The sequence below is a fragment of the Silurus aristotelis genome, assembly GCF_946808225.1.
Source record: "Silurus aristotelis genome assembly, chromosome: 9".
Classification (NCBI taxonomy): Eukaryota; Metazoa; Chordata; class Actinopteri; order Siluriformes; family Siluridae; genus Silurus; species Silurus aristotelis.
Window position 1 is genome coordinate 27071616 of NC_139582.1, and position 24987 is coordinate 27096602.

At 41.2% G+C, this 24987-nt stretch overlaps 2 protein-coding genes and 1 long non-coding RNA gene across 3 annotated transcripts; all 3 read left to right on the top strand.

Annotated features, from left to right (window-relative positions):
- Positions 1 to 140: 140 nt before the first annotated feature.
- rpgrb (retinitis pigmentosa GTPase regulator b) lies at positions 141 to 17681 on the top strand (the record flags this gene model as incomplete). The annotated part of the gene is made up of 16 exons (XM_083550616.1): positions 141 to 222; positions 1900 to 2025; positions 2151 to 2243; positions 2413 to 2475; positions 3895 to 4053; positions 4188 to 4337; positions 5545 to 5703; positions 5832 to 5987; positions 7225 to 7349; positions 7433 to 7612; positions 8994 to 9156; positions 9241 to 9347; positions 9977 to 10036; positions 10854 to 13640; positions 15728 to 16484; positions 16977 to 17681. The coding sequence occupies 14 exons, from the start codon at positions 141 to 143 to the stop codon at positions 13455 to 13457; spliced, it is 4227 nt and encodes a 1408-aa protein (XP_083406742.1). The 3' UTR covers positions 13458 to 13640; positions 15728 to 16484; positions 16977 to 17681.
- Positions 17682 to 19279: 1598 nt separating this feature from the next.
- dynlt3 (dynein light chain Tctex-type 3) lies at positions 19280 to 23436 on the top strand. Its single transcript, XM_083550737.1, has 5 exons — positions 19280 to 19436; positions 20576 to 20617; positions 20719 to 20842; positions 20927 to 21004; positions 23113 to 23436. Exons 1-5 carry the CDS (start codon positions 19410 to 19412, stop codon positions 23181 to 23183), a joined length of 342 nt encoding a protein of 113 aa, XP_083406863.1. The 5' UTR covers positions 19280 to 19409; the 3' UTR covers positions 23184 to 23436.
- A 193-nt stretch (positions 23437 to 23629) lies between these two features.
- LOC310731526 lies at positions 23630 to 24049 on the top strand. The gene is made up of 2 exons (XR_014535244.1): positions 23630 to 23848; positions 23958 to 24049. It is a non-coding gene; the product is annotated as an uncharacterized lncRNA (long non-coding RNA).
- The last annotated feature ends 938 nt before the right edge of the window (positions 24050 to 24987 follow it).

The window sequence follows — 24987 nt, forward strand, 5'->3', positions numbered from 1 at the left end:
CAAAAACAATAGTAACAACAACAACAATAATAATGATAATAATAATACTAATAAGCGCTAATTATTATTTCGTAAAAAAAAATAACACAAAAGATTTTAATCAGGAAGTGACGTTTGTTTTCTTGACTCGTAAACCGGAAATGAATATTAATGTGGCGCTCCGGTGCAGTAAGCGGATTAGCAGCGTAGCGATGGCTGGAGACACAGAGGCTGAAATACCTGGTAGGTTTGCTTTCATTTCGCTGCATATTCATTTATTCATGTATTCATTGTAACAGTTATTATTATAGTACATTTTCAGAATAGTCAGTGAGCATGCGTCAGAGTCCCACATCTCTAAAGTCTATTTGTACTGATCATGTTTTCTGCTTAATAACATGAATTTCCGTAAGAAGAGAATTGAATGGAAACGACTAGAGAACAAAATAGAAATCAGGAAAACGCATCGAATAATAGCTTTTTTTTTTTTTATTACCGATCTGTTTACTGAGAACAGAGAGCTGTCAATGTAGTCTAACAGATGAAAAGTCGCATCTGTGCGTTGCTATGGACAACGAAGCCACGCCCCCTGCGTAGCGGTTTTTTTCCCCTCTGACAGTAAACAAACTTATTATATATTATTATATTATATAATTAATAATATTATTTTATATGATATTATTTAAATTATATTATGATTTGTATTATATATTATATAATTTTATATTATATTATATATATATATATATATATATATATATATATATATATATATATATATATATATATCATGTTATAAATCTTATATAATTTTATTTGATTTAATGGTTAAAATACTATTTTTTCGACCCTGATTGGTGACCTGCTGTGTGATTGAACAGTTAAGCTTTTATCCACTAATAAATAAAAAAGAAACGACTGATTTTGCAAAATGTATTCGAGTAAAAAGAGATTTGACTTGAAAATGGAGGGAAGTTCAAGTAAAATTCTCCCCAAATGGAAATTCATTCATTCATTCATTTTCTCCCGCTTATCCGTAATTCGGGTCGCGGGGGCAGCAGTCTTAGCAGGCCCCCGCCTTCGACTGCTGCCCAATCCTCACAGCACCGTCCCTTACGGCCCCTCCTGCAGGTGGTGAGCCCACGGGAAGGCGGCCCCACGTCACTCCGACGTCACGGACCTTGATATTTCCCTCGTAAGGGACCCCCGGAGCATAGAGGGTTAAGGGCCTTGCTCAAGGGCCCAAGAGTGGCAGCCTGGCGATACCGGGGCTTGAACCCCAGACCTTCCGATCGGCAACCCAGCGCCTTAACCGCTGGAGCCACCATCCCCCCCCCCCCCAAATGGAAATATTTGAGTAAATTACAGATACACCAAAAAGCTTCTTATGTACTGTAATGAATTACATTTACTTTATAACTGTCCACTATTGCGTATATCATAAAAATAAGGTTTACAAAAAAATCCCTTCATATCACAAAAGCACATGAATCGATATAAGCGTTTGCATCAAAATACAGTTTAATTTTTAATCTCTGAAGAATATTTATTCAATTCGATGGCATTTATTGAATTATTCATAACTTTATTTGTTTATTTATTTATTTTTACATAGCATGACATGGCAAGATTTGTTTTCCCCATTTTTTAAACATCTTATGACGTTATTTAAAATCTGTAAAAAAAAACTAAAATAAAAAATTCAAAAAAAAGTTATGACTTAACATAAAAAGACTTATTTAGTTTGATCTGTTATTATTAATAGAGCTTTTGCATGCATTTACTACACCGTTTTCAATTCATTGTCATGTCAAATTGACTTAATCCTGAGATGGTTGGATGAAGAAACTATTTTATAGCTTTATTTATATCCTTTTCTGTTTGTTGTTGTTGTTGTTGTTGTTGTTGTTTCTACGGCAGAAACAGGAGCTGTGTTCACGTTCGGCAAGAGTAAATTCGCAGACAACATTCCCAGCAAGTTCTGGTTAAAAAACGACGCGCCGTCAAAGCTCGCATGTGGAGACGAACACACCGCACTGATTACAGGTAACAGTCGTGCTGGGAATCAATTGTGCTTAAAAAAAAAAACAATTATTGTATTGTAGAAACTCGGGGTTGCCTCTATTGTTGTGATGCGTTTTATATTCGTGTGTTTTTCTGTCCTATTTTAGAGAAAGGGAAATTGTTCATGTTCGGCAGTAATAACTGGGGACAGCTTGGCCTGGGCGAAAAGATCAGCGTGAGCGTACCGTCTTGTGTCAAAGGTAAAAATGGACTCAAATAATGCACTTTGCATTTATTGGGTTGTGGGGAAAAAAACAATTATAAATAATTTTTTTTATTTTAATTATCTATATACATTTTGGGTTATTTTTTTTGTTTTTAAACTAACAATAGTTTTAACATGGGTTCGTTCTATCTTCTGTTCCAAAGCCTTGAAATCGGAAAAGGTCAAGCTTGTCGCTTGTGGAAGAACTCATACGCTTGTTTACACGTGTAAGTATTTTACACGTCATCCAACCATGCAGATGAAGCGCACGAAGCAGCGGGTTGCCAGCATCAACAATGCTGAGGAAGAAAATCTTTTCCATTGACCCCACTAAGCAATTCCAGTTTCGAAAATTGTCTTATACGCAATCCCAGTCTTTATTATAGGGAACACATGTACACCTGCACGTTCATGTTAATATTAGCTAAGCACGTGGTAGCAGCACATCGGGAAGATCTTACGGACACAGACACACGTTTAGAGCTTCAATTCTGTTCATATGTACGGAGATTTCAACAATAGACATCAGCTTTACTGAGATAAAGTTATTATTAAAGAATGGATCAATCTGTTCCTTGTAATTAGTTTTAAAAAGTTTGTCCTTAACGAGCGAGCCGAGGACGACTGTAGCTCCCTGAGATGGCATGAGGGAGAAACCTTGAGAGGAACCAGACTCAAAAGGCAAACCCTTCCTCATCTGGGGGTTCATTCAACACATCAAACATCATAACAGACAAAAAGTGTGATCTCTTTGGACTTTGGACCAAATGGGTTCCTATATTTTAGAAACGGTTTCACCTGGGATTTTCTCCACTGTTCTCTTGAGTTTGCACTGAATTAGAAACTAAGTACAGAAAAGCAGAATGTGTGGAGTGTCTGAAGGCTGAAACTTTTGTCTTGTGGGAACCCAACAAACTCTCAGGAAAGGAAGACTGGAAAAGACAAATTTTCCACTTTTCCCTGATGGAATCAGATTCCTGTTCTTGGCTGACAGGAGCAGAACCTAATGTAATCTTCTGATGTTGTAGTCCATCCAAATCAATGTTTTGTGCAGAAAGAAAAGTGACTTATAAAAAGAAAAGTGAAAAATACTTTTCTAGCTGTGAAATAGTTCTTTATCATATACATACTGTTTGTGTAATTCATATGAATATGTAATATACCCGAGAAGAGGGGAATTAGTGCCACCTATAGGCGATGCGAGAAAAGAAGCGTAAGTTGCATCAGCCATTCTCTTGAACGCTAAAAAATGGTGTGAAAGTGGTCTTCTTTGGAAGAATCTGACACGAGAGATGACACAGCTGCTTTTTTGCTCATCAGGGTTGTAAAGTATGATTACCTGAATCACAATGTCCTTCCTGGCAGCTTGAACTGTCATTCATGTGGTGACGACGCCACAGTTAAAGTCCTAAAGGTCGTCATTTTCACCCCCTTCTGATGTTTGTTGTGAATATCAATTGAAGCTCTTGACCTGTATCTAAATATGTTTGTGCATTCGGCTGAGGCCACATGATCGGCTCATTGTAGAACTTCATAAATGTTCGGGTTCACAGGTTCCTATCACAGTCGATTGGAATTCGACAGGGTTCTATGTAGGACAAAAAATAAATGAATCGCGTTACGAACACAATCTCCTTCGTGCGCAGCTTGCGGGAACCTGTACGCAGCAGGCGGGAATAACGAAGGACAGCTCGGTCTTGGAGACTTTGGGGAAAGAACTTCGTTCCAGCTGGTGGACTTCTTTACCAAACGTGGACCAATCAAGACGCTCGCAGCCGGTTCCAACACATCGGCTGCTATTACGCGTACGGGATTTCAATTCTATTATCCTGGTCTTTTACTTATGTTTATTCTGAAATAGGAGAAATCCTTCTGATTAGTCTTTAATAAGTGTACCTTCGTCAGTTGACCGATTTCTGTCTTGTCTGTCTTCTTCTAGAGGATGGGAAGTTGTACGTGTGGGGCGACAACTCGGAAGGGCAGATCGGCCTCGAAAAAGAGGAAGGGACGTCCACGCCACGTGAGCTTAACGTGGGGAGTCGGGTGACGTGGGTTTCCTGCGGTTATTATCACTCTGCTTTTGTAACAGGTAAAATGCTAATATTATTCGAAAGCTTTATGGCCCCCTGATAATGCATTTTTTAAAAACATCATATCCCACATTTATTTCCCATTTATAACTGTTCTAATGATCGCACTCTTCCGGGAAGATGTTCCACTAGGTTTTGGAGTGTGTCTCACAAATACCCACGTGGAACGAGTCAACGATAGCGGCAATAGCACAATTACGACCAGGAGGAAAACCAAAATGGGCCCCAGAACCTGAATGTTAATAAGATTTTTTCATTAATATTGTTTTTATTTGTATAAATACTTATAATAAGTGTGTAGAAACTAAAAAAGTATCACATATAAGTGATTGAAATGTTTGGCAAAGTATTTTGGTGGGGTTTTTTTTGTTCGTGAGGGCAATATGGAATCTCAAAAAGATGTTTATTCATTTGTTTCAAACTGCAGCTCTGACAATACATACAGTGGAGTGTGTGTGTGTGTGTGTGTGTGTGTGTGTGTGTGTGTGTGTGTGTGTGTGTGTGTGTATGTGTGTGTGTGTGTGTGTGCAAAATATACATTAGAACAGGCGTTTCGATCAATAGCTGGGAGTGTGTGTGTGTGTGTGTGTGTGTGTGTGTGTGTGTGTGTTGGGGGTGAAATACCACAATGGATTCTGGATTGTGATTGGTCAAAAGGCATCGAATGGTTTACAATAACAGCAGCCTTGGTAATTGAGCTATCTGTAAGTCAAATGACAGATTTTTATTCGTTTGCTCGTCATCGTTTCCATAGAAACCGCTCATTCACGGGGGCGTCACGTAATACAGGGCTTGTGTTATTAAAGAACAAAGACGTCGAAGGTTTCCAGATACAGATTTGTTCCTACACTGAGAGAAAAGCGAGTGTTCAGGGCCAAGTGAAAAATAATGACATACTACAGAGTTACTAACTGAATTAAAACGTTTAAATAATGAAACATTCGCTGTGGTTTTTACTTGTTTTTCTGGCGCAACATTGTCTTTTCTTTCTTACTTAACATCTGTGGAAATGGGCCCCGGTCAAGCTTTTCATCATTATATTCTGTCTCTGTGACTCAGACAGATAAATTACTGCTAACATCATTTCCCTGGCCTTCGGTGGCTTATGGTGCGCAACATAATGCATCATTAACTCGAATGAACGAATTGTAGAGGCCGTCGCAAAGCCCGATCGTTGCTAAGCGACAGCTGGATTTTGTGTTCCAGAGGACGGGGCATTATTTACCTTCGGAGAGAGAGACAGTGGGAAGCTGGGACTGTCCACAGCGCAGTTGTCCGATCACAAAGCGCCTCAGCGCGTGGAGGGCATCAGTGAACGGGTGCTGCAGGTGGCATGCGGGGGAAGCCACACACTGGCACTCACAGGTATTACACCTGGACTGATACAGGATGGCGACTCTGGAAAAACTGACAAGCAGCATTCTTTCCTTGTGCTTGATTTAGAGATGTCTTTTCTGATTGTCATTTTTTGTGTGTTTGCCCTTTGGAAACAGAGAAACACCTCTATTCTTTCGGTCTGGGGCAGTTCGGCCAGCTGGGTCACGGCACCTTCACCTTCGAGTCGCATTTGCCAAGAGCGGTGGAACATTTCCGCAGGGGAAGAGTAAAGCATATCGAATGTGGAGAAAACCACAGCGCCGTTCTCACAGGTACTTCGAAGTTTTGTCTTGGCCGTCTAAGATGGTGCCGCCTTGGGACGCCGAGTGGCATAATCACCATCACTGGAATATTCGAACTGGCAGTGGCACCACACGTTCCATTAAAATCTTTTGAAGGGCACACTCATAGTGAAATTGTACACCTTCCACTTTCCACGCTTTTGGGGGACACAAGGTGTCATCCAAGTGGGTATTAGTTGACCAGGTGGATTTGATGGACAATTTTATACCTGTCAGGAGATTGCTGGTTTTTTCAGTGTGATTGAAGACCTGGCTGGGGAAGGGGTAGCTCATTGGTTAAGATGTAGGACAGATCAGGAGGCCATGAGTTCAAATCACACCATCGCTAAAATGCCACTGCTGGGCCCCTGAGCAAGACCCTTAACCCTTAATTACTCACTTTTCGAATAAGTTGGGGACCAAACCATTGGGGGGCTTGTGGGGAAGTAATAGGGGGTTGTGGTTTAGGGCTTGGCCTCTATGTGAAGAATATTAACCAAGAGAAAAATAGATTTGCATTTATTGTCCCTGTAGGTCCTTGTACATTTTATGTACTCTTAAACAACCCTGATGCAAAATAACTGATCGACTTTCAGCGCATAATCCAACATTCTGGCTTCAATCCGAGAAGTCCGTATGAATCACTATGTGCTTTTCAAAAGAAATCTGATAGTGGCAGTAAATGGCAGTCTGAACATCTGCAACGTTTGGCCATAAACCAAATATTCAGACACTCATTGCGGAACCTCGGCCCACCCGCTCCGCCCCGCCCCGCCATGCCTACCCTTATCGTACCCTGCCCTGCACCATGTACTACTAGATTGTATGAGATCTCTGATTTAATTTGCCCAAATGACTCCAGAGTGGACATTTCTTTCTGAGAAAACGGGGCATTGCAGGGCAGGGTGGGGTTTTTCTACAACAAGTGTCTGGAAATTCTCCCATTTTCTGTCACTCTCTGATCTATATGAACTTCTCAGAGTAAAGCCAAAATGGTGGACAAACCCAATGATGATCGATGTGCCGATGGTGCATCAGTTACTGCACATCTGGATTGTTTTAAGAGTCGCACAAAATCCACATAATTGTTTCATCATTATTTTTTATTAAAGAAAAAGGAAAGCATCATACCGTATATGGACCATTTAACTTAGTTTGTTTAAAAAAACAAAAAAAAACATGGCCGCCGCAACATGTCTTCTCAGTAGCTTTAGTGTTTATTTTCCAGAGCGAGGACTTCTCTACACGTTCGGAGACGGACGTCACGGGAAATTGGCTCTAGGAGAGGAGTACTTTGCTAACCAGTTCAAACCGACACTTTGTCCACGATTCCTCGAATACAACGTTCAAGCTGTGGGTTTCCTGATCTTTTCCTTCTGCATACATAATACAGCAAGCTTGTACTCTATAGTTAGTGTGTGTTTTTTCCCCTTTAGGTTACCTGTGGTGGGTGTCACACGATAGTGTTAGCCAAACCTCGGTTTCCAAAGTCAGAAGATGTGATCCTGGAGGAGGACGACGTGACTGAAGACCATCTAGAGAAGCTGCTCAGGGAGGCGGAGTCTCGACATGGTCTGAACAGGAGTCTGTCAGCACGGGACAGACGCAGAGAGAGGGTAAGGGTTCAATGTAACCTCATACAGATTTGAAGAGTAGTTGTTGCAGGATAGATATCAGAAAAACCCAGAGATTTTATTCATGACTGAAGGTTTTAATGGAGGGGACGATAAAGAAGATCGAAGGATTTTAAGATGAATTAGCATTTGCAAATTGGAAGATTGTTTGATGGTATACGGTGCTTTAAATGATTAAATTACTATCACTACTCCTACTTTTGTCTGGCATTCATCTACTAAGCTTTAAACTGGTGCCCAGTCACCATACCTACCTAATACCTAATATAGAACTGCTCTGGGAACTGGATCACAAAGAAAGGAAGGAAAGAAATCTCCAACTAGTATCAATCATCATCTACGGTGCATCATATCATCCAAAAATTTAGAAAATCTGGGACAATCTCTGTGCGTAAGGGTCAAGGCCGGAAAACCATACTGGATGCCCGTGATCTTCAGGCCCTTAGACAACACTGCCTCACATATAGGAATGCTGCTGTAATAGAAATCACAACATGGGCTCAGGAATACTTCCAGGAAACATTGTCGGTAAACACAATCCACTGTGACATTCGCCGTTGCCGGCTTAAACTCTATAGGTAAAAAAAAAAAAGAAGCCATATAACATGATCCAGAAGCATCATTAGTCATCCGGACTAAAGAGGATAAGGACAACCCAAGTAGCTCAGTTCAGAAGCCTGCATCTCTGATGGTATGGGGTTGCATGAGTGCGTGTGGCATGGGCAGCTTACACATCTGGAAAGGCATCATCAATGCTGAAAGGTATAAGTTCTAGAACAACATATGCTCCCGTCCAGACGTCGTCTCTTTCAAGGAAAGACCTTGCATTTTCCAACATGACAATGCCAGACCACATACTGCATCAATTACAACATCATGGCTGCGTAGAACAAGGACCCGGGTACTGAAATGGCCAGCCTGCAGTCCAGATCTTTCACCCATAATAAACATTTAGTGCATCATAAAGAGGAAAATGCGACAAAGAAGACCTGAGACAGTTGAGCAACTAGAAGCCTGTATTAGACACGAATGGGGCAACATTCCTATGCCTGAACTTGAGCAACTTGTCTCAGTCCCCAGACGTTTGCAGACTGTTATAAAAAGAAGAGGGGACGCCACACAGTGGAAAAACATGGCCTTGTCCCAACTTTTTTGAGATATGTTGATTTCAAGCAAACTTCTTTCACGTTGTCATGATGGCGTATTGTTTGTAGAACTTTGAGGAAAATAATTAATTTGATCCGTTTTGAAATTTAGACTGTAACATAACTAAGTGAAAATAAGTGAAGGGCTGTGAATACTTTTCGGATGCTCTGTTTCTGTAATAAAATGTATTAATTAATTATTTTCCTTTTCTTTTTAGAAGCGCTCTCCTGAACAGTTTGGGATGATGTTCCGGACTCTTCCACCTCTGAGTTCAGCTCACCGTAATGCATCTGTACCTGTTGCTAGTCAGACTTTCCCCTTACAAACAAGCAAGAAAACTACAAACGGCTTTCAGACTAATGGGATTTACAGCAGCACCGGTAATGAACTCGTTTGAGCGTATCGATTAACCTTGATTAAGAGTGAAATGTTTAAAACATTACATTAATGATGTGTTTTGATAGACAAGGTCACAGGGGAACACGAAGTCCACGGGAAGACTGCGGTTGAAAACCATGAGGATGATGAGAGTGTGAAGGATTTGGGAGAAACGGCCGATTTATTAAATTTAGTAAGTACAAAAAGGAAAACGTCTCAACCCACTACCTACACTATTTGGACAAAAGTATTTGGACACCCGACTATTCACGTTTTCCCTTAACATGAACTAGGAGACCCATACCTGTTCCAGGTCGACAATGTGCACAAAGCTAGCTTTCATGAAGAAATGCTTCACGTAGGTTGAAATGGAAGATCTTGAGTGACAAGCTATAGAGCTCTGACGCCAAAATATGTTGAATTGGAACGCTGATTGCACTCCAGGCCTCCTTTCCTCACCTCACCTACATCAGTATCTGACTTTACTAACACCCTTAAAGCTGAAAAATCTCCACAAACACACTGCAAAATCAAGTGGATTCTTCCCAGAATAGTGGAGGTTATTAGAACAGCAATCGGATGAATGTGGATTGGGATTTTCTAAATCTTACACATGCAAATCCAATGGGCCGGTGTCCACAAACTTTTGCACTCTAACGTGTATATTTGAAACCATTGTACTCCAGTTTGCCATAATGCATTGTGGTAAATCGTTTTGTCTTTAGCGTTGTAAGTGTAGTGGGTGTGCCGAGATTAATACACGTTTATACACAACAAGTAGAAACGGTAAATCTTGATGTCCGGTTTTCTTTTCTTTTAAAGACTCACGTAATGAAGATGCATCCTGCGGAGAAGACAATTACTTTTTCTCCTGTTCAAAAGGTAAACAGTGGACTGAATCTCTGTGGTGTTTACAATGATAAATACACTGTATGGACAAAAATGTTGGGGCTTTTTTCCAGCCATATGTAACAAATGTTACCACAAATTTGCATTACACAACTGTAGCATGACAATGGAACAGGTTTGGGTCTTGACCCCCCCTCCTGTACTTTATGAAAATATGGTGTACATTGGTTGGAGTGGAAGATCTTGAGTGGCCTGCTTTAGAGCTTTGACCCCAACCCCTATAGAACATGATGAATTAAAATGCTGACTGCACTCCAGACCTTCCTTACGTCGCCTACTTGTGTACATGACTTTACTAATGTCATCGTGGCTAAATAAATGAAATTTGGTGGATCTTCCCAGAAGACTGAAGGTTATAAGCAGACTAAATTTGGAATAGGACATTCATAAAAGCCCATGTGGACCTTATGGTGAGGTGTACACCAACTTTTGTCCATATGGTGTACAGTTTAGGGAAAGAATACTAGTTCTTCCAGCATTCTGTACATCAAGAGGTATATTACAATAATCTTACATTTTACAATTTTTTTTTTATAAAATGTCAGCTTTGATATGTCTGCAATATTTTCCAGCATTGCTGTTATTTGACCATGGAGAAGCCAATTGCGATTAATCTATCTGTCTGTCTGTCTAACGAACGTTGTTATGCATTTGTATCTCACTCTCTAGCATTCGCCATACATGTACATGGTTGTCTGTCTTTTGTTTTGCTCTCGTTCTTCTTGCTCTGCATGTTCACGCAATTCTCGCTCTTTCCTTTTCCCCTTCTGCTCACCGGGAACTCGAAAAGAAGAAGGTTAAAGCCAGTGAAAAGCACAGTAAGGTGGTGAAGCAGCTTATACACGACCCTGAGTGGGCGGGGCTTAGTTCAGACCAAGCCCCCTCTTCCGATTTACGGACAAGTCACGTCGGCGAGTCCGGGGAACCCAGCTGCCGTAGCAATCGTAGGAGCGCTGTGAAGGAAAGTAGGCTTGTAAGGGGTCCAGCTAAGGGGCTTAGAGATAAATCAGAGAGCCATCCAAAGTCTAAGATAGATCATAAGGTAACGGTAAGAGGCGCCGAGACAGAGACTGAGAAGGAAGTTTACGAATCGGAAGGTTTTAAACGAGATGATTTGGACTCTACAGGATCCAAAGCTAGGCCAGTGGACAAAAGATGCCGACGAGCCACAGAGGAAAAGAAACCGAGAGAGGGTTCTGCTCGATTCACACGAACGAAAAAACTCCTATGTACAGAGTCTGCAAGCAAAGTTAAAGCGAAACAGGAAGCTACAGCTGTGCAAAGCAAAACCAATACCAGGGAGACATGGGGTGGCAGCTCTAATAGTGAACAGTCTTACCAGGCACAGAGGACTCAGAAGACTCAGTCCACCAAACCCGAGCGCAACCTGGACACACAAAAGAAACGTCTCGGCGCAGGGGGTTCATCGGACAGTGTACGGTCTGGCTCTCTCGCGGGTGTCGTGTCACTCACGGAAGACCTGCCCATCGAGAGTCCTGAGCGTCCTCTGGAAGACGTCCTCTCCAGCCAGTTCCTGTCCCGAACTCCTGAGCAGAGTCCGAACACAGTGGACGAACAGACTCTTTCTATCAGTGAGAATCCAGAGAAGACAGCGAGCAAAAGGACAGCAGTTACTATTACTGTAAAGCCTGTCCCTGCAGCTTCAGATGAGGAGACTGAGAAGAGCATGTCTCAGTGTCAGTCTGAGGACAAAATGGATGATGAAGGAGGAGAGAGTGGAAGAGGATGGATTGACCAAGTGGAGAGTGTTGGCAGGGATGATCATGAAGAGCGAGATGAGGAGAGTAAGACAGAGCCGAAGGAGGAATCCAGCAGTCATGTTATGGAGAAAAGAGAGAATTCAGAAGTAGGTAAGATTCAGCAAGATGAAGTAGAAAGCAGAATGAGTGAGCAAGAGGGTAGTAAAGAAATGGATGGACGGATAGAAAGCCAGAGCAGTAATTCAGAAGGAGAGAAATGGAGTTCTAAATCTGAAAACGTTTGCAACACTAAAGATGATTGCAGTGAGGGGGACAAGAGTGAGGATGAGAGTGAGGAGGAGAAAGCAGGCGAAGAAGATAGTTCTGAGGAGAAAAGTGTGTCTGTCAGAAACGAGAAGACCGAAGAGGAAAGTGGAAAGGAAAGCGAGACAGAGGAAGACATGACAGGAAAGAAACAGGAGAGTGGAACGGAAGGGAAGGATAGTGAAGGGGAAGAGAAAGAAATGGAGAGTGAAGACGGAGAGGAGAGTGATGTAGGGAAGGATGAGAGTAAAGAAGAAGAGGAGGAGAGTGAAGCAAGTGTGGAGGAAGAGGAAGAGAGTAATACAGGTTGTGAGCAAGAGAGTGAAGCAGGGAAGGCTGAGAGTGAGGAAGAAGAAGGGGAGAGTGGGAGAAATGAGGAGAGGAGTGAAAAGGAAGAGGGTGAGGAAGAGGAGGAGAGTGAAGCAGGAAATGAAGAAAGTGAGGGAGAAGAGGAGGAAAGTGAAGCAGGGATGAAAGAGAGTGAGGAAGATGAGGAGGAGAGTGGGGAAGAAGAGGAGAAGAGTGAAGCAGGAAATGAAGAAAGTGAGGGAGAAGAGGAGGAGAGTGAAGCAGGGATTGAAGAGAGTGAGGAAGAAGAGGAGGAGAGTGGGGAAGAAGAGGAGGAGAGTGAAGATGAAGAGGAAGAGAGTGGGGAAGAAGAGGAGGAGAGTGGGGAAGAAGAGGAGGAGAGTGGGGAAGAAGAGGAGGAGAGTGAAGGAGGGATGGAGGAGAGTGGGGAAGAACAGGAGGAGAGTGGGGAAGAACAGGAGGAGAGTGAAGCAGGGGTGGAGGAGAGTGGGGAAGAACAGGAGGAGAGTGAAGCAGGGGTGGAGGAGAGTGGGGAAGAACAGGAGGAGAGTGAAGCAGGGGTGGAGGAGAGTGGGGAAGAACAGGAGGAGAGTGAAGCAGGGATTGAAGAGATTGGGGAAGAAGAGAAGGAGAGTAAAGCAGGGATGGAAGAAAGTGGAGAAGAAGAGGAGGAGAGTGGGGAAGAAGAGGAAGGAATAGAAAGAGAAGCGGTAAATAAAGAGGACGACAGTGTTGAAAAGGAGAGTGATGATGAAGAAGAAGGTAAAGATGACGCAGGGAATGAGGGAGTAGAAGAATCTGTGCAGGAGAACGAAGACGCTGAAGATAAAGAGGAAGAGAAAAGAGGGGAGGATGAGGATGGCGAAGCAGAAGGAGACCCAGAAGAGAATGACGAGATTGAAAACGAAGAGGTAGCTACAGAAAAAGAAGGACTGAAAAAGAAAGGAAATGAGAAAACATCATTTATACAGAAGGCCTCGTCTGGAAAGCGCCGGTCCGGGTCTCAGGAGCCTCGACAGTTCTGGGATGATGTTCTTCCTCAATACCTCAACCTTAAATAAACCCTCATTCGCACTCATACATCTCATGTGATGAAGATACATTCCATACATATGCATTTTATACAGCTTTTTCTCAGTCATCTCATTCAAATGCTTTATGCAGTAACATTTATGCAAAAAATCTTTATGCGAATGTTTTTAATGCCTTACATCTTCTTCAGCTGCTACACGATATGAAGGAAAGTTTGTCAAATGTTGTCCAACATTTGCAGTTATAATAACCTCCACTCTTCTGGGAAGATATTCCACTAGATTTCCGTGCCTATACCTTTGTTTCTTAACATGAGCGAGCCAGTGGCTACCGGTGCAAGAAAAAACTCCCTGAGAAGCTCTGAGGAAAATTTCAAAGGGAAACCCATCCCAATCTGGGTTGCACCGAATGTGCTTTCATTGCAGTACCATCATTGTTGAGGTGTTTTCATTGACAGATGCTTGAATGCAGATTAATTTATGGAACCTCCAAACTATTGCAGCAGACTATTGATATTAATGGCAGTCCAAATCCATTCAAGTTCTTGAGTTGCTTAGTAACTTCATGGATCTTTAGACCGTTCACGTGGAAACATCCTCATCTGAACAGAGTGGTCTCCTATTGAGGAGAACTCCATCCAGAGGAAGGGCGTTGAGATGTGAAGAAAAGGACAGAAACAGTGGTCAGTGGTCCCTCAGGATAATAAACTCAACAGAGGGAGAGAAAGAGAGAGAAAAGGAGAGAAGAGGGGTGACCAAGAGAAAGAAAAAGTATAAGGGTGCAACCAAATGGTAACAAAGACATGAAAAATCTCTGGGATAAGAGACGGCCCACGGCACCACCGTCAACAAACCTGAGCGAACGTGTGAGAGCGGTGTGTGGGGACCAAAGAACAATTGTGTGCCTCTAACGTTGTGTGAACAGTTCAGGGAAGAACCAAATGTGGCTGGAAAAGTCAGGTGTTCCAATACTTTTGTCCATAGAGAGTACTTACTTTATTGTACTACATACACACTATATTTCCTAAAGTATTGGGACACCTGACCTTTCCTGCTATATGTGGTTCTTTTCCAAACTGGTACCACAAAGCTGGAGACACTCAATTGTACAGATAAAACATTGCATTCACTTGAACTTGGAAACCCAAACATGTTCTAGCATGGTGATGCCCCTGTGCACAATGTGAGCTCCTTGATGATCTGGTTTTACATGCTTCAGAGAGAAAGATCTTGCTGCTATAGAGCTCTGATCTCATCCCTACTGAACGCCTTTGGGATGAATGTGAACGCTGACTGCACCCCAGGTCTCCTCACCACACCTACATCAGTACCTGCCTATCGTAACACCCTTGTGGCTGAGGAACTCAAATATATCCATAAGCACACTCTAAAATCTAGTGGAACATCTTCTCAGAAGAATGGAAGAAATCAGAAGTGTAGATTGGAATGACCAGGTGACCCAATACTTTTGGAAATATATTGTATCTTCTGCTTATCTTATGTATTAGGTTTCTTATTGAGTTTTTTTTTTCTTCTTTAAGAATATAATGAATTATTTTTTAAAGTATATAATGAATAAATGCACCTCATCCGTGGGGGGATATGCTGCATGATCTTTGTTACATTTCCGAATGGTTCGCAAGCACAGAGCATTTATCGGGACGCGGAATGACTGGATCGCGATCAGGAGGTGAGAACTAGCCAGCTCAAGCGTAGATCCTCAGTCTCCCGGTCACCTCGTGTGTCGTCATGTTGTGTATCTCCTTAACTGCAGACGTCCTTCACCTCCTCGTTTCCGCCCCTAATACCATTCATTTATCACTCTGCTTTCTAGCCCACTGCCCTCATCATCTTCTCTTCTAATCATCCGCAGTTCAGCGATGACGAGACCACCGGAGAAGAGGACGAAGAAGACCCTGAGAAAGATGATTTGGACGAGGGAAATGATGAGCAAAAGGAAGAGCCGGTGGAAAAAATGAAGGATGGAGAGATCCAGTTAAATGCTCAGGTGATTTAAATCCTTGAGTAGCTTTTTTTTAGTAGACCTCTTTTCTGATACGTTGGCAAAGTTTGTCAACGTATAATATTTTGCCTTGATTTGTATAGAATACACTTGAAAGTTGCAGTTGCCAGGTTCAGTTTAAATATCCCCTTCTTGAATTAATATTATGCAATGGACTTGCGATGTTCAAGTGCTGGTTTCTCCTCAATGCAGGTCAAGAACAATGTGGAACCAGTCACTGTTCCTGACAGACCAGACAAAGGTATGTGTCAAGATTCATACACTTTATAGGCAAAAGTTTGTGGACACCTGGCTGTAAGATTTGGATGTGCTTTTCGAACATCCCATTCCATATTTAATCCACATTTGCTGTTACAATTAACCTCCAATCCTCTGGGAAGATGTTCCACTAGATTCTTTTTGGATATTTGTGCTCATTCAGCTATCAGGGTGTTCGAAAAATCAGCTACCCAGAGATCATGGAGCAAGAATGGGTTTAGTTCAAGCCTCCAGGTTTGTGGTAAGAGTTTGAACCACATATGGCTTTAAATTGCAGTGTATTGGGATTTTCCAAATTCTCCAGATCTTCTGGTTTTCCTCACACCTCTAAAATGATACCAGTAGGTGGATAGATCCATCCCATCTAAATGTATCCAGATTACCTTCTCAAAGTGTATCCACAGTGACCAGAACCGGAATAAAATCATACACTGTATAAATATACGCCGGTTTCACCTTCTATGGTTTTAAAGGCGATTTTCTTGTGAAGGACTTATGTCCTTATTAAATCCTTTTGTAATACAAAGCAGTTCTTTTTTTTTTTCTTTTTGGCAGAATTTATCAAGGACGTCTGGGGTTCTATCTGCAGACAGCAGCATGCCGTTTTCGTTTCATTTTCAAAATGAAGGCAATTTTGATTTATTCCACATGTGATTTGAATATTTATAGATCCTGAGGATAAACACATTTCTGGTCCACTTATTGAGGAGAAGCTGCAAAAGCCTGGTGAAGCCAAGCTGGTGAGACCGAAGAGCTTGTTTGGATCCAACAGCAAGGTATTGAAATGCCATTGTACACACCAAATATAATGTGTTTTGGCAGTTTAATTGGATGATGATAATGATGATGATGATGATGCCTACCCAGGAGTCTTAAAGAATGATGATCAGTATTTGGTGGTATACTGTAGCTTGGTAATAATTTCACAAATTACAGTACATTATTTAGAAAAACGGAGCAATTTACAGTGCCGTACTGTAGAAACTATACATTATATATGTACCTGAAACATACAATATTTGTACAACTTTGTCGTATCGCCATCGTAAAATCATAAAGTCGGGGGCCACCTGTACTTTTACCTCCGTCAGTCACAGTGACACTGACCAATCATTGCTTAAGTATGAGGAAGAGGGCAGATAGCACTTTCCTCTAAACGTGTAATGTTGCCCTGGGATCTTCAATATCTGTCTTGTTGTAGCATCAGTAAACAAAAAGCACTGAAGTGTCTGGTTTTCTTTTTATTCCCACAATTTTATCCCCTTCAGATCTCTTTTTTCCTGCGGAGGTCCTCCACCAAGAAGGAGAAACCGAAAGCCCCAGTGGAGGAACCCAGCCGCGCTGAGAAAGTCTCCAGCTCTGACAGTGGTGATGTAGAACGCGGTGTTGAATCGTCTGACTCTCGGCCGGTCCGGTCCAGCTCGGCCACCTGCGCTGTGCTCTGACACCACCGAAAACCAGCAGAATCTGGTCCTGATTCTGAAGGATGTTTCCAATTATTAGTACAAGAAAATGACGGAAATATTTGAGAGGAATAAAGCATTTTGGAAACCCGGATTCAACTCCAACCGCCGTAATGTGCCTTGGAAATCAAATTCTTCACAAACTTTGACCTTCTCAATAGATCTGATTCATACATACATACATACATACATACATACATACATTTATACATACATACATACATACAAAGCATTGTACATTGCCTTATTGATTTCTGGGTTTCATATCTGTTTTATTTTGTGTTATTTCTGTCATTGCATCCTTACGCTCGATAGTCGCTTGCGTCGGAAATATATGACCGCATATATAATGAATTTTTTTTTACTATTTATTTATCATTTTAAATATTACAGCACCTTTGCACTTTTGACTGCGGGAACATTTCATTGTCTTTCAATGTTTTAATTTTCTCATTTGTTGTAAGACGAATTGTATAAACTTTATAACAAGTAAAAGGAAATACATTGAAATCAGCCTCTGTCTTTCATTTATAGGTTGATTTTTTTTCTCCTGAACATATAACATATCTCACAAAAATGTGAGTGCACCCCTTACATTTCAGCGACCAGTTTAGTATCTTCTCAATGGACAATACTATAGAAATAAAACTTGAATATATTTTAGTAGTCTATAATGACATCACGGAGCTGCTGGATGTTAGACGCATAATAATACTTGGCCCCTCAATCACCTTCAGTTTCCTCAGCAAGTCAGTTTCATCCTGGCGGTGTGTTTGGGGTCGTTATTATGTTGGAAAACTGCGGTTTCTGAAAGAAATCTGCTTCAGAATGTCACAGTAGATGTTGAATTCCATGTTTCTCTCAATGAACCCCAGCTCACCAGTACCAGCAGCACTCATGCATCCTCAGACCATGATGCTACCACCACCATGGTTGACTGTAGGCAATTTTCTTAGTACACACATGTGGATATCATCTGAGCCTCACAAGTTTATCTTAAATTAATCAAAACGCAGGACATGGTTCCAGTAATTCATGCTTTTGGACAGGTTGCATTGTTACATGGCGTACAGCTGCTATCACTGAGGGTGTACTCATGTTGCCAGATATTCAGACAGTGATAGCCATATGTTGAGTTATTTTTCAGAGTACATTAAATCTGTACTTCTATACAAACTGCACATTGACTACACTAAAATATATTCTTTGATTGGATACTTCATTGGATATCTCACTTTTGTAAGATATTGTATATGTTTAAAATTGTGATACTCAACGTTTTTCAGGTCAAGGACTCTTTAGGTGATAGAGACATGGGGCGGGGACCTCCTGATACGAAATGTTCAATTCAAATGTATTTCTATAGCACTTTTTTACTGTGGACATTCTCTCAAAGCAGCTTTACACATATAAAATGGTAATACGGTTGTGTGTGTTTACTGCCTATAAGTTTGTTCATTATGATTGTTTATCTCTAGTAAGTGAACCAGTGGCAACTGTGGCAAGCAAAATCTCCCCGAGATGGTATAAGGAAGAAACCTTGAGAGGAACCAGAATCTAAAGTGAACCCCATCTTCATCTGGGTGGCACCGAATGTCCATTCATTGCAGTTCCATTGACAAAATGTGTCAAACATAACCACTGATATTAATAATAACCAATCCTATTACGCTAGTTATGCTATGTTAAGACAGTTAGAACTATGTTGTTGTTGTTGTTGTTGTTGTTGTTGTACATGCATCATTGTCTGTATATTTTCATATATTTTCAAATATTTCGAAAAGATTTATGCATCATAGCAAATATATATTTTGCAAATTAAATCACAATTTTGCTAACTTGTTCACAGTTGTCTTTTAATTACATAGATTTGCCGTTTCATAAATTTTACTGGACTATTATACATTCACGTGAACTTCAGCTTTAATTTTGAATATTAATGTAATGCAATAATTATATGTTTTAAATTAAATATTTGTGTTTTTACTCATGTTTATTTATATATTTTTTTAAGTTTCATGATTTAAAACCAAAGTATAAAAGCGCTGTAGTGTGATTATGGACGACTGCCGCTAGATGGCGCTGCTACAGAATCAACTAGCTAGTGACGCCGCTCTGCGCCTGCGCACTTCTTTACGCATGCGCTACGACGGTTCTGCTGAGCCGCACGTCACAGACGCTTGTGTTGTTGTTCGCTCTATCGATTTTCTGATTTTTTTATTATAAGGGAAAGTCAGAATGGAGGAGTTCACATCCGGAGAAGAGGTAAATCTGCGTGAACGCGTTTAATGACAGATAGAAGACAGTGAGGTGGAATAGAGGGATATAGAGGGATATAGAGGCATATGGAGGAACAGGGCAGAGCCGCTCAGGCACAGAGTTCAGGCACAATGAATTCAGAAAGATGGCGAGAGCAGAATCCGGGGGTTCACATGGTTCTGTTATATTTGTGTTATTGTTCTATTTAATAAGATAAACGTCTCATTAGAAAAAAGCTCTGAGCTGCATTTCTGTATGTGTGACATTTCCGGGTGTGGCTGTTTGGTGTCACCATGGAAACCATGGATACCATGGAGACATCAAAATGGTTTTTGTGAAGGTAGCGGTGGTGACGATCAACAAACCAGGTTCTAAATACTGACCTGACCTATCCCCTACACCCTGTCCTCCTACCACTAACCCCCTACATCCTGTCCCCTTACCTTTAACCTCCTAAATCCTGTCTCCCTACCTTTAACCCCCTACATCCTGTCCTCCTACACCCTGTCCTCCTACACCCTGTCCTCCTACACCCTGTCCCCTACCATTAACCCCCTACATCCTGTCCTCCTACATCCTGTCCTCCTACACCCTGTCCCCTACCATTAACCCCCTACATCCTGTCCTCCTACACCCTGTCCACTACCATTAACCCCATACGACCTGTCCCCTACACCCTGTCCTTCTACCACTAACCCCCTACGACCTGTCCCCTACCATTAACCCCCTACACCCTGTCCCCTACCACTAACCCCCTACACATTGTCCCATACACCCTGTTCCCTACCACTAACCTCCTACACATTGTCCCATACACTCTGTCCCCTACCACTAACCCCTTACACCCTGTCCCCTACCACTAACGCCCTACACCCTGTCCCCCTTCTTTCCCTCGTGTGCTCCCGGTTTCTCCTCTAGACGTTTTTATGTTTAGACATTTGCTTTACACGTAGTTGAGAAGCAGATCCGCATTACACACACTATATCCATATGTCCTGAACCTGAACATGTGGAAGTTCTGAGAAAAGCAGAAACAATGGTTACAGGCGTCCTGACAGAAACGAGCCGAAGTGATTTCCTGCTCTGACTGCTTTCTCTTTCCTTCTCTTTCTCTTTCCTTTCTCTTTCCTTTTTCCTTTCCATAGACCGGATTCAGTCCTGATGACGCGAGTAACGCGGTGAAAGAGGTAACTCACATCAGCAGCGCAGACACATTATCACCATTATCCTAAATGGGAAATAAAAAGGTTTTGTGTGTGTGTGTGTGTGTGTGTGTGTGTTTGACCAGTGCATCGAGGGTGTAATCGGAGGAGTGGACTACAGCCAATCCAAGGTGAATCAGTGGACCGCGAGCATCGTCGAGCACTCTCTCACTCAACTGGTCAAACAGGGCAAAGCTTATAAGTACATCGGTAAGAATTTCGTCCTCGTCCTTGTCAGAGTAAAAAAAAAAAAAAAAGATCTCGACGTCTTCTAACCCGTCCGTGTCCTTTTAGTGAACTGCGCCATCATGCAGAAGAGCGGCGCAGGACTCCACACGGCCAACTCCTGTTACTGGGACACCACCACTGACGGTACGTTTCCTTAAACAGGTGAAAGTCTGTTGAAGGGTTTAGATTGAGCATTTCAACATCAGTTGTTGTAAATTGATATATAAGAAATTAGAGCGGATTATACCAGTAGCGGGGTCGGGGTCATACTTGCCCGATAACAGATTAATAAACTGTTAGTTCGCAAAATGGATACTGGATTAAACAAACAAACAAACACTCTATGTAAAATAGTACTGAACGTTATTACAAAAAAATTTAATAAATCAGTACTGAATCATGAAAATGTGCAAAATAAATATGAATATATTCATAAATATCAAGGAAAATAAAAGGCATGTATTCAAACTGAAGCAAGAGTAACACTTCAGAGAATTAAAAACATTTACAGTCAAAAAGACATAAAAGAAAGACACTTGAAATAAAGAGCATCGTCAGTGATTCGCCTTCTAGAGGCTGCTCTCATACTGGAAAACGCAACCCGGAAAAACTATCGACGAATCTGTTCGTCCTCTACAAGAAATGCTCGAACTGGATTTTCTATCAGACAATGTCTTAAAAAAATGCGCATGATGCTGCTGGGTCTGAACTTGAAATGTGCATCAAAACACTTTATTACAAAATTATAAATTCCCACAATATATTTTAATAGAAGAAAGAACGACGTCAGCCACTGATGATCGATTCCAGGAAGATGCAAAGTGTTTACCTGCCTCTCTAACTAGCTATCGATTATTATAGTAATCGATTATTCAAACGATTAATCGGATAAGAAGTGTTTTTTTCTTTATTAAAGCGCAACACTAAATATACAAGAGAAAATAAGTCGGGTCTCTTAAACTAATCGAGTCATTTGCTTCCTTTTTTATTGTTTATTGCTGAAATTCTACACAAGAATATCTGTGAAATCTAAACCATTTTAGTGCATTTAATTCCTATATTACATCTAAATGCAAATACAAATATATAAATAATAAAATCATCAAAAAATATTCAAATAATTGTTTACTTACTCTTAAAAAAAGAAAAAAAAATTAACAGTGCGTTTTATTTAAATATTTGTATTGTATTTGCAATGTATCATGTTTTCTTTATGTTTTTGTTTAAAATTAATCCCAAACATTTGGAAACTTTCTGTCGTTTTCTTTGGCCTGAATCCTATGGAAGCCCGTTTCCGCCATATAAAAAAAAAGTTTGCCTAATTCCGAGTTTGTTTCTCGAAATTCCGACTTTTTTTTCCTTGCAAATCTGACTTTATTTCTTGTAAAGCTTTCTGGCACTACAGAGGGGGTAACAAAAGTAAGTCGGCCGGAAATATGTCGGAATTGCAAATAAAATGTCAGAATTGCGAAGAAAATAAAAACTTGGAATTACGCTTTTTTTTATGTGGCGGAAACGGGCTTCTATACAAATATTCTCCTTGCCCCTCGCTGTTTTCTCCTCGTCTCTCCATTTTTCAAATTCTGCAGCATTTTCTGTGTTTAACCGTCCAGAGCACTCCAGAGTTTAGCCGTTGGTGCGTCAGTAATAACGGTCCGTGGGGAAACGCAATGCGCAGTTAAATGAACTAAACGAAGCAAAGTAAGACAATCTTTTGTGATTCGAATGACTCGATTTACTGAGGAATCGTTTCTGCACACAAGAATTAGACATTGAACAACTGAAAGAAAGTTCTATGGACAGACGAGAACAAATTTGACATTTCTGGCTCCAACAGAAGAACTTGTGTAAGACTGAGAACAGGAGAGATGATGTTAGCAGACTGACTCACCCCCACAGTCAAACATGGAGGTGGAAGCTTAATGGTTTGGTTTGGGTCTGTTTTGGAGCAAGAAAGGAGTCTCCAGTGTGAGTCGAAATCAGTACATGTTTCTTCAATGGAGTGTTTGTGGGATAGATCATTTTTATGATGATGGAAAGGCTGGCAATGAAAAATAACTTTATATCTGCTGTAAGAAGCCCCCCTCAAAACCACGAAAAAGGGATAACGCAAACACGTTACAGTTTAATACATGAACCGAAATGCATCACAGCACCCTTTGAACACGTGTTCGTTCTCTCTCTCTCTCTCTCTCTCTCTCTCTCTCTCTCGCTCTCTCTCTCTCTCTCTCTCTCTCTCTCTCTCTCTGTAGGAAGCTGCACAGTCAGATGGGAGAACCGCACCATGTATTGCGTCGTTAGCGTGTTCGCTGTGGCTTTGTGAAGCAGCGCCATGCCATCCGACCCACACGCACATGTATATTCACAGACACCAGGTGGCGCCATGAACTCACTTCAGCCCAGTGAAGCGGGACGTTAATAAAGCCCAAGATGTTCGCCGAGCCGACTGCGTTTACCAATTTGTTATCGAACCGTGACCGCGTGTCGTGTATCTTTTTAACTCGTAGCTTTTCGCGTAGGAAGACTGTACCATTTACTAGTGTTCAGGTTGAATAAAATTCTGTTGTATAACCCGAGCACGCGATTAGTCTTTACTTCTTTCAAGTGTGGGGTCTGATGCTGTTTCATACGTCCTGAGTTATTTACACTGTTAAAAGTCGGATTCTCTCATGCATCGAAACATGGGCAAAGGTTTTTTTTTTTTTTTTTTTTTTTTTTTTTTTTTTTTATTATATAGTATAGTAACTATAAAAACGTTTTATTATTGTGAAAAAGTTCACAATAAGCATGGTTTAGAGAAAAGTTTATACATCATATGATTAAAAGGCTTGTAAATGTGCATTTAATTGAGGCTGGTGAGCAGATAAGGCTGATAGATTAGGGCAGGGATTAGAAAAGGGAAAAAGTCCTTGTATGGTCTTTTCGCAGGCACCCGCCACCACGCTTCATTCGGTTACAGGAGTCCAAAGGAGTCCTCTCCAAAGAAGGGTGGGTTTTTTTTTTTGGTTTTTTTTTGTGATTGAAGGCAAAACCTTGTTCAGCACTTACCATATAGACATACCATATAGTCGCTCTTCTGGATCCGATTTGTTGCCAGTTTAGACCTATAAATGCGCGTTTCTTTCGGAAAATCCTATGAAACTAAACACTTTGGAGACATGGAGGCTGCAATACTACTCTACAGAAGATTGGAACCCGAAGCTGTGTGTCATGAATGAAAATTACTTCGAAGTGGAGCTCAATTATCGATTTTGCACTTCTTGTAGATTGATAAAGTCCCGGATGTAAATTTTGTAAATCTGTTTCGATCAAGTAGTTATCCATTGACCTGGCCACAAGGGTGTGCTGCTCAAACCAATATTCAGTTCCCATTCGCTCTTCTTATAACCTCCAGTCTTCTGGGAAGATGTTCCACTAGATTTTGGAGTGTGTTTATTGAGATTTGTGCTGTAGTTACATTTACGGCATTTGGCAGACACCCTTATCCAGAGCCTTGCTCAAGGGTCCTGCAATGGCAACTCGGTGGTGGTGAGATTTCAACTTGTGACCTTCCGATCTAAAGTCATATACCTTAACCACTAAACTACCACCTCTAATTGTGGCTCATTCGGACACAAGGGTTACAGTTCTGATTCATTATTTTTAACAGGGGTTGAGGTAAAGCTCTTTAGCAGGCCACTCAAGATCTTTGACTCCAACGAATATGAAGCAGCTCTTCAAGGATTTTCTGGATTTATTGTGCACTTTGTGTCATGCTGGACATTTTCCCTTTAATTGAACTTGGAGACCCAAATCTTAGGAGTGGAAGAGTGCGATAGAGATTTACCTCAACCCTATTGAACTAGAACAATGACTGCACCCCAAACATCGCTCCAAAATCTAGCAGAACATCTCCCAGAAGAGTGGAGGCAACTCTAACAGTTATAAATGGATAAATGTGGAATAGGACATTTAGAAAGCACATACAAATCTTATGGATCAGTGTCCACAAACCTTTGTCCATATAGTGTGATTACCACAGAAACATTTATTCCATATTTTCTTCAGCTCTAATATACGAACACGGGATTATTTTCAAAGTACCAACTCCTCCCACACTAAATAATCTCTCACACACTTTAAACAAA

Bases quoted from the DNA above. Each gene is read 5' to 3' on its own strand.
- dynlt3 (XM_083550737.1), top strand. From the start codon at position 19,410: ATGGAGGAGTTCACATCCGGAGAAGAG. The intron at 20,618-20,718 runs GTAACTCACATC...GTGTTTGACCAG, and splicing joins CGAGTAACGCGGTGAAAGAG to TGCATCGAGGGTGTAATCGG. The intron at 21,005-23,112 runs GTACGTTTCCTT...CTCTCTCTGTAG, and splicing joins CTGGGACACCACCACTGACG to GAAGCTGCACAGTCAGATGG.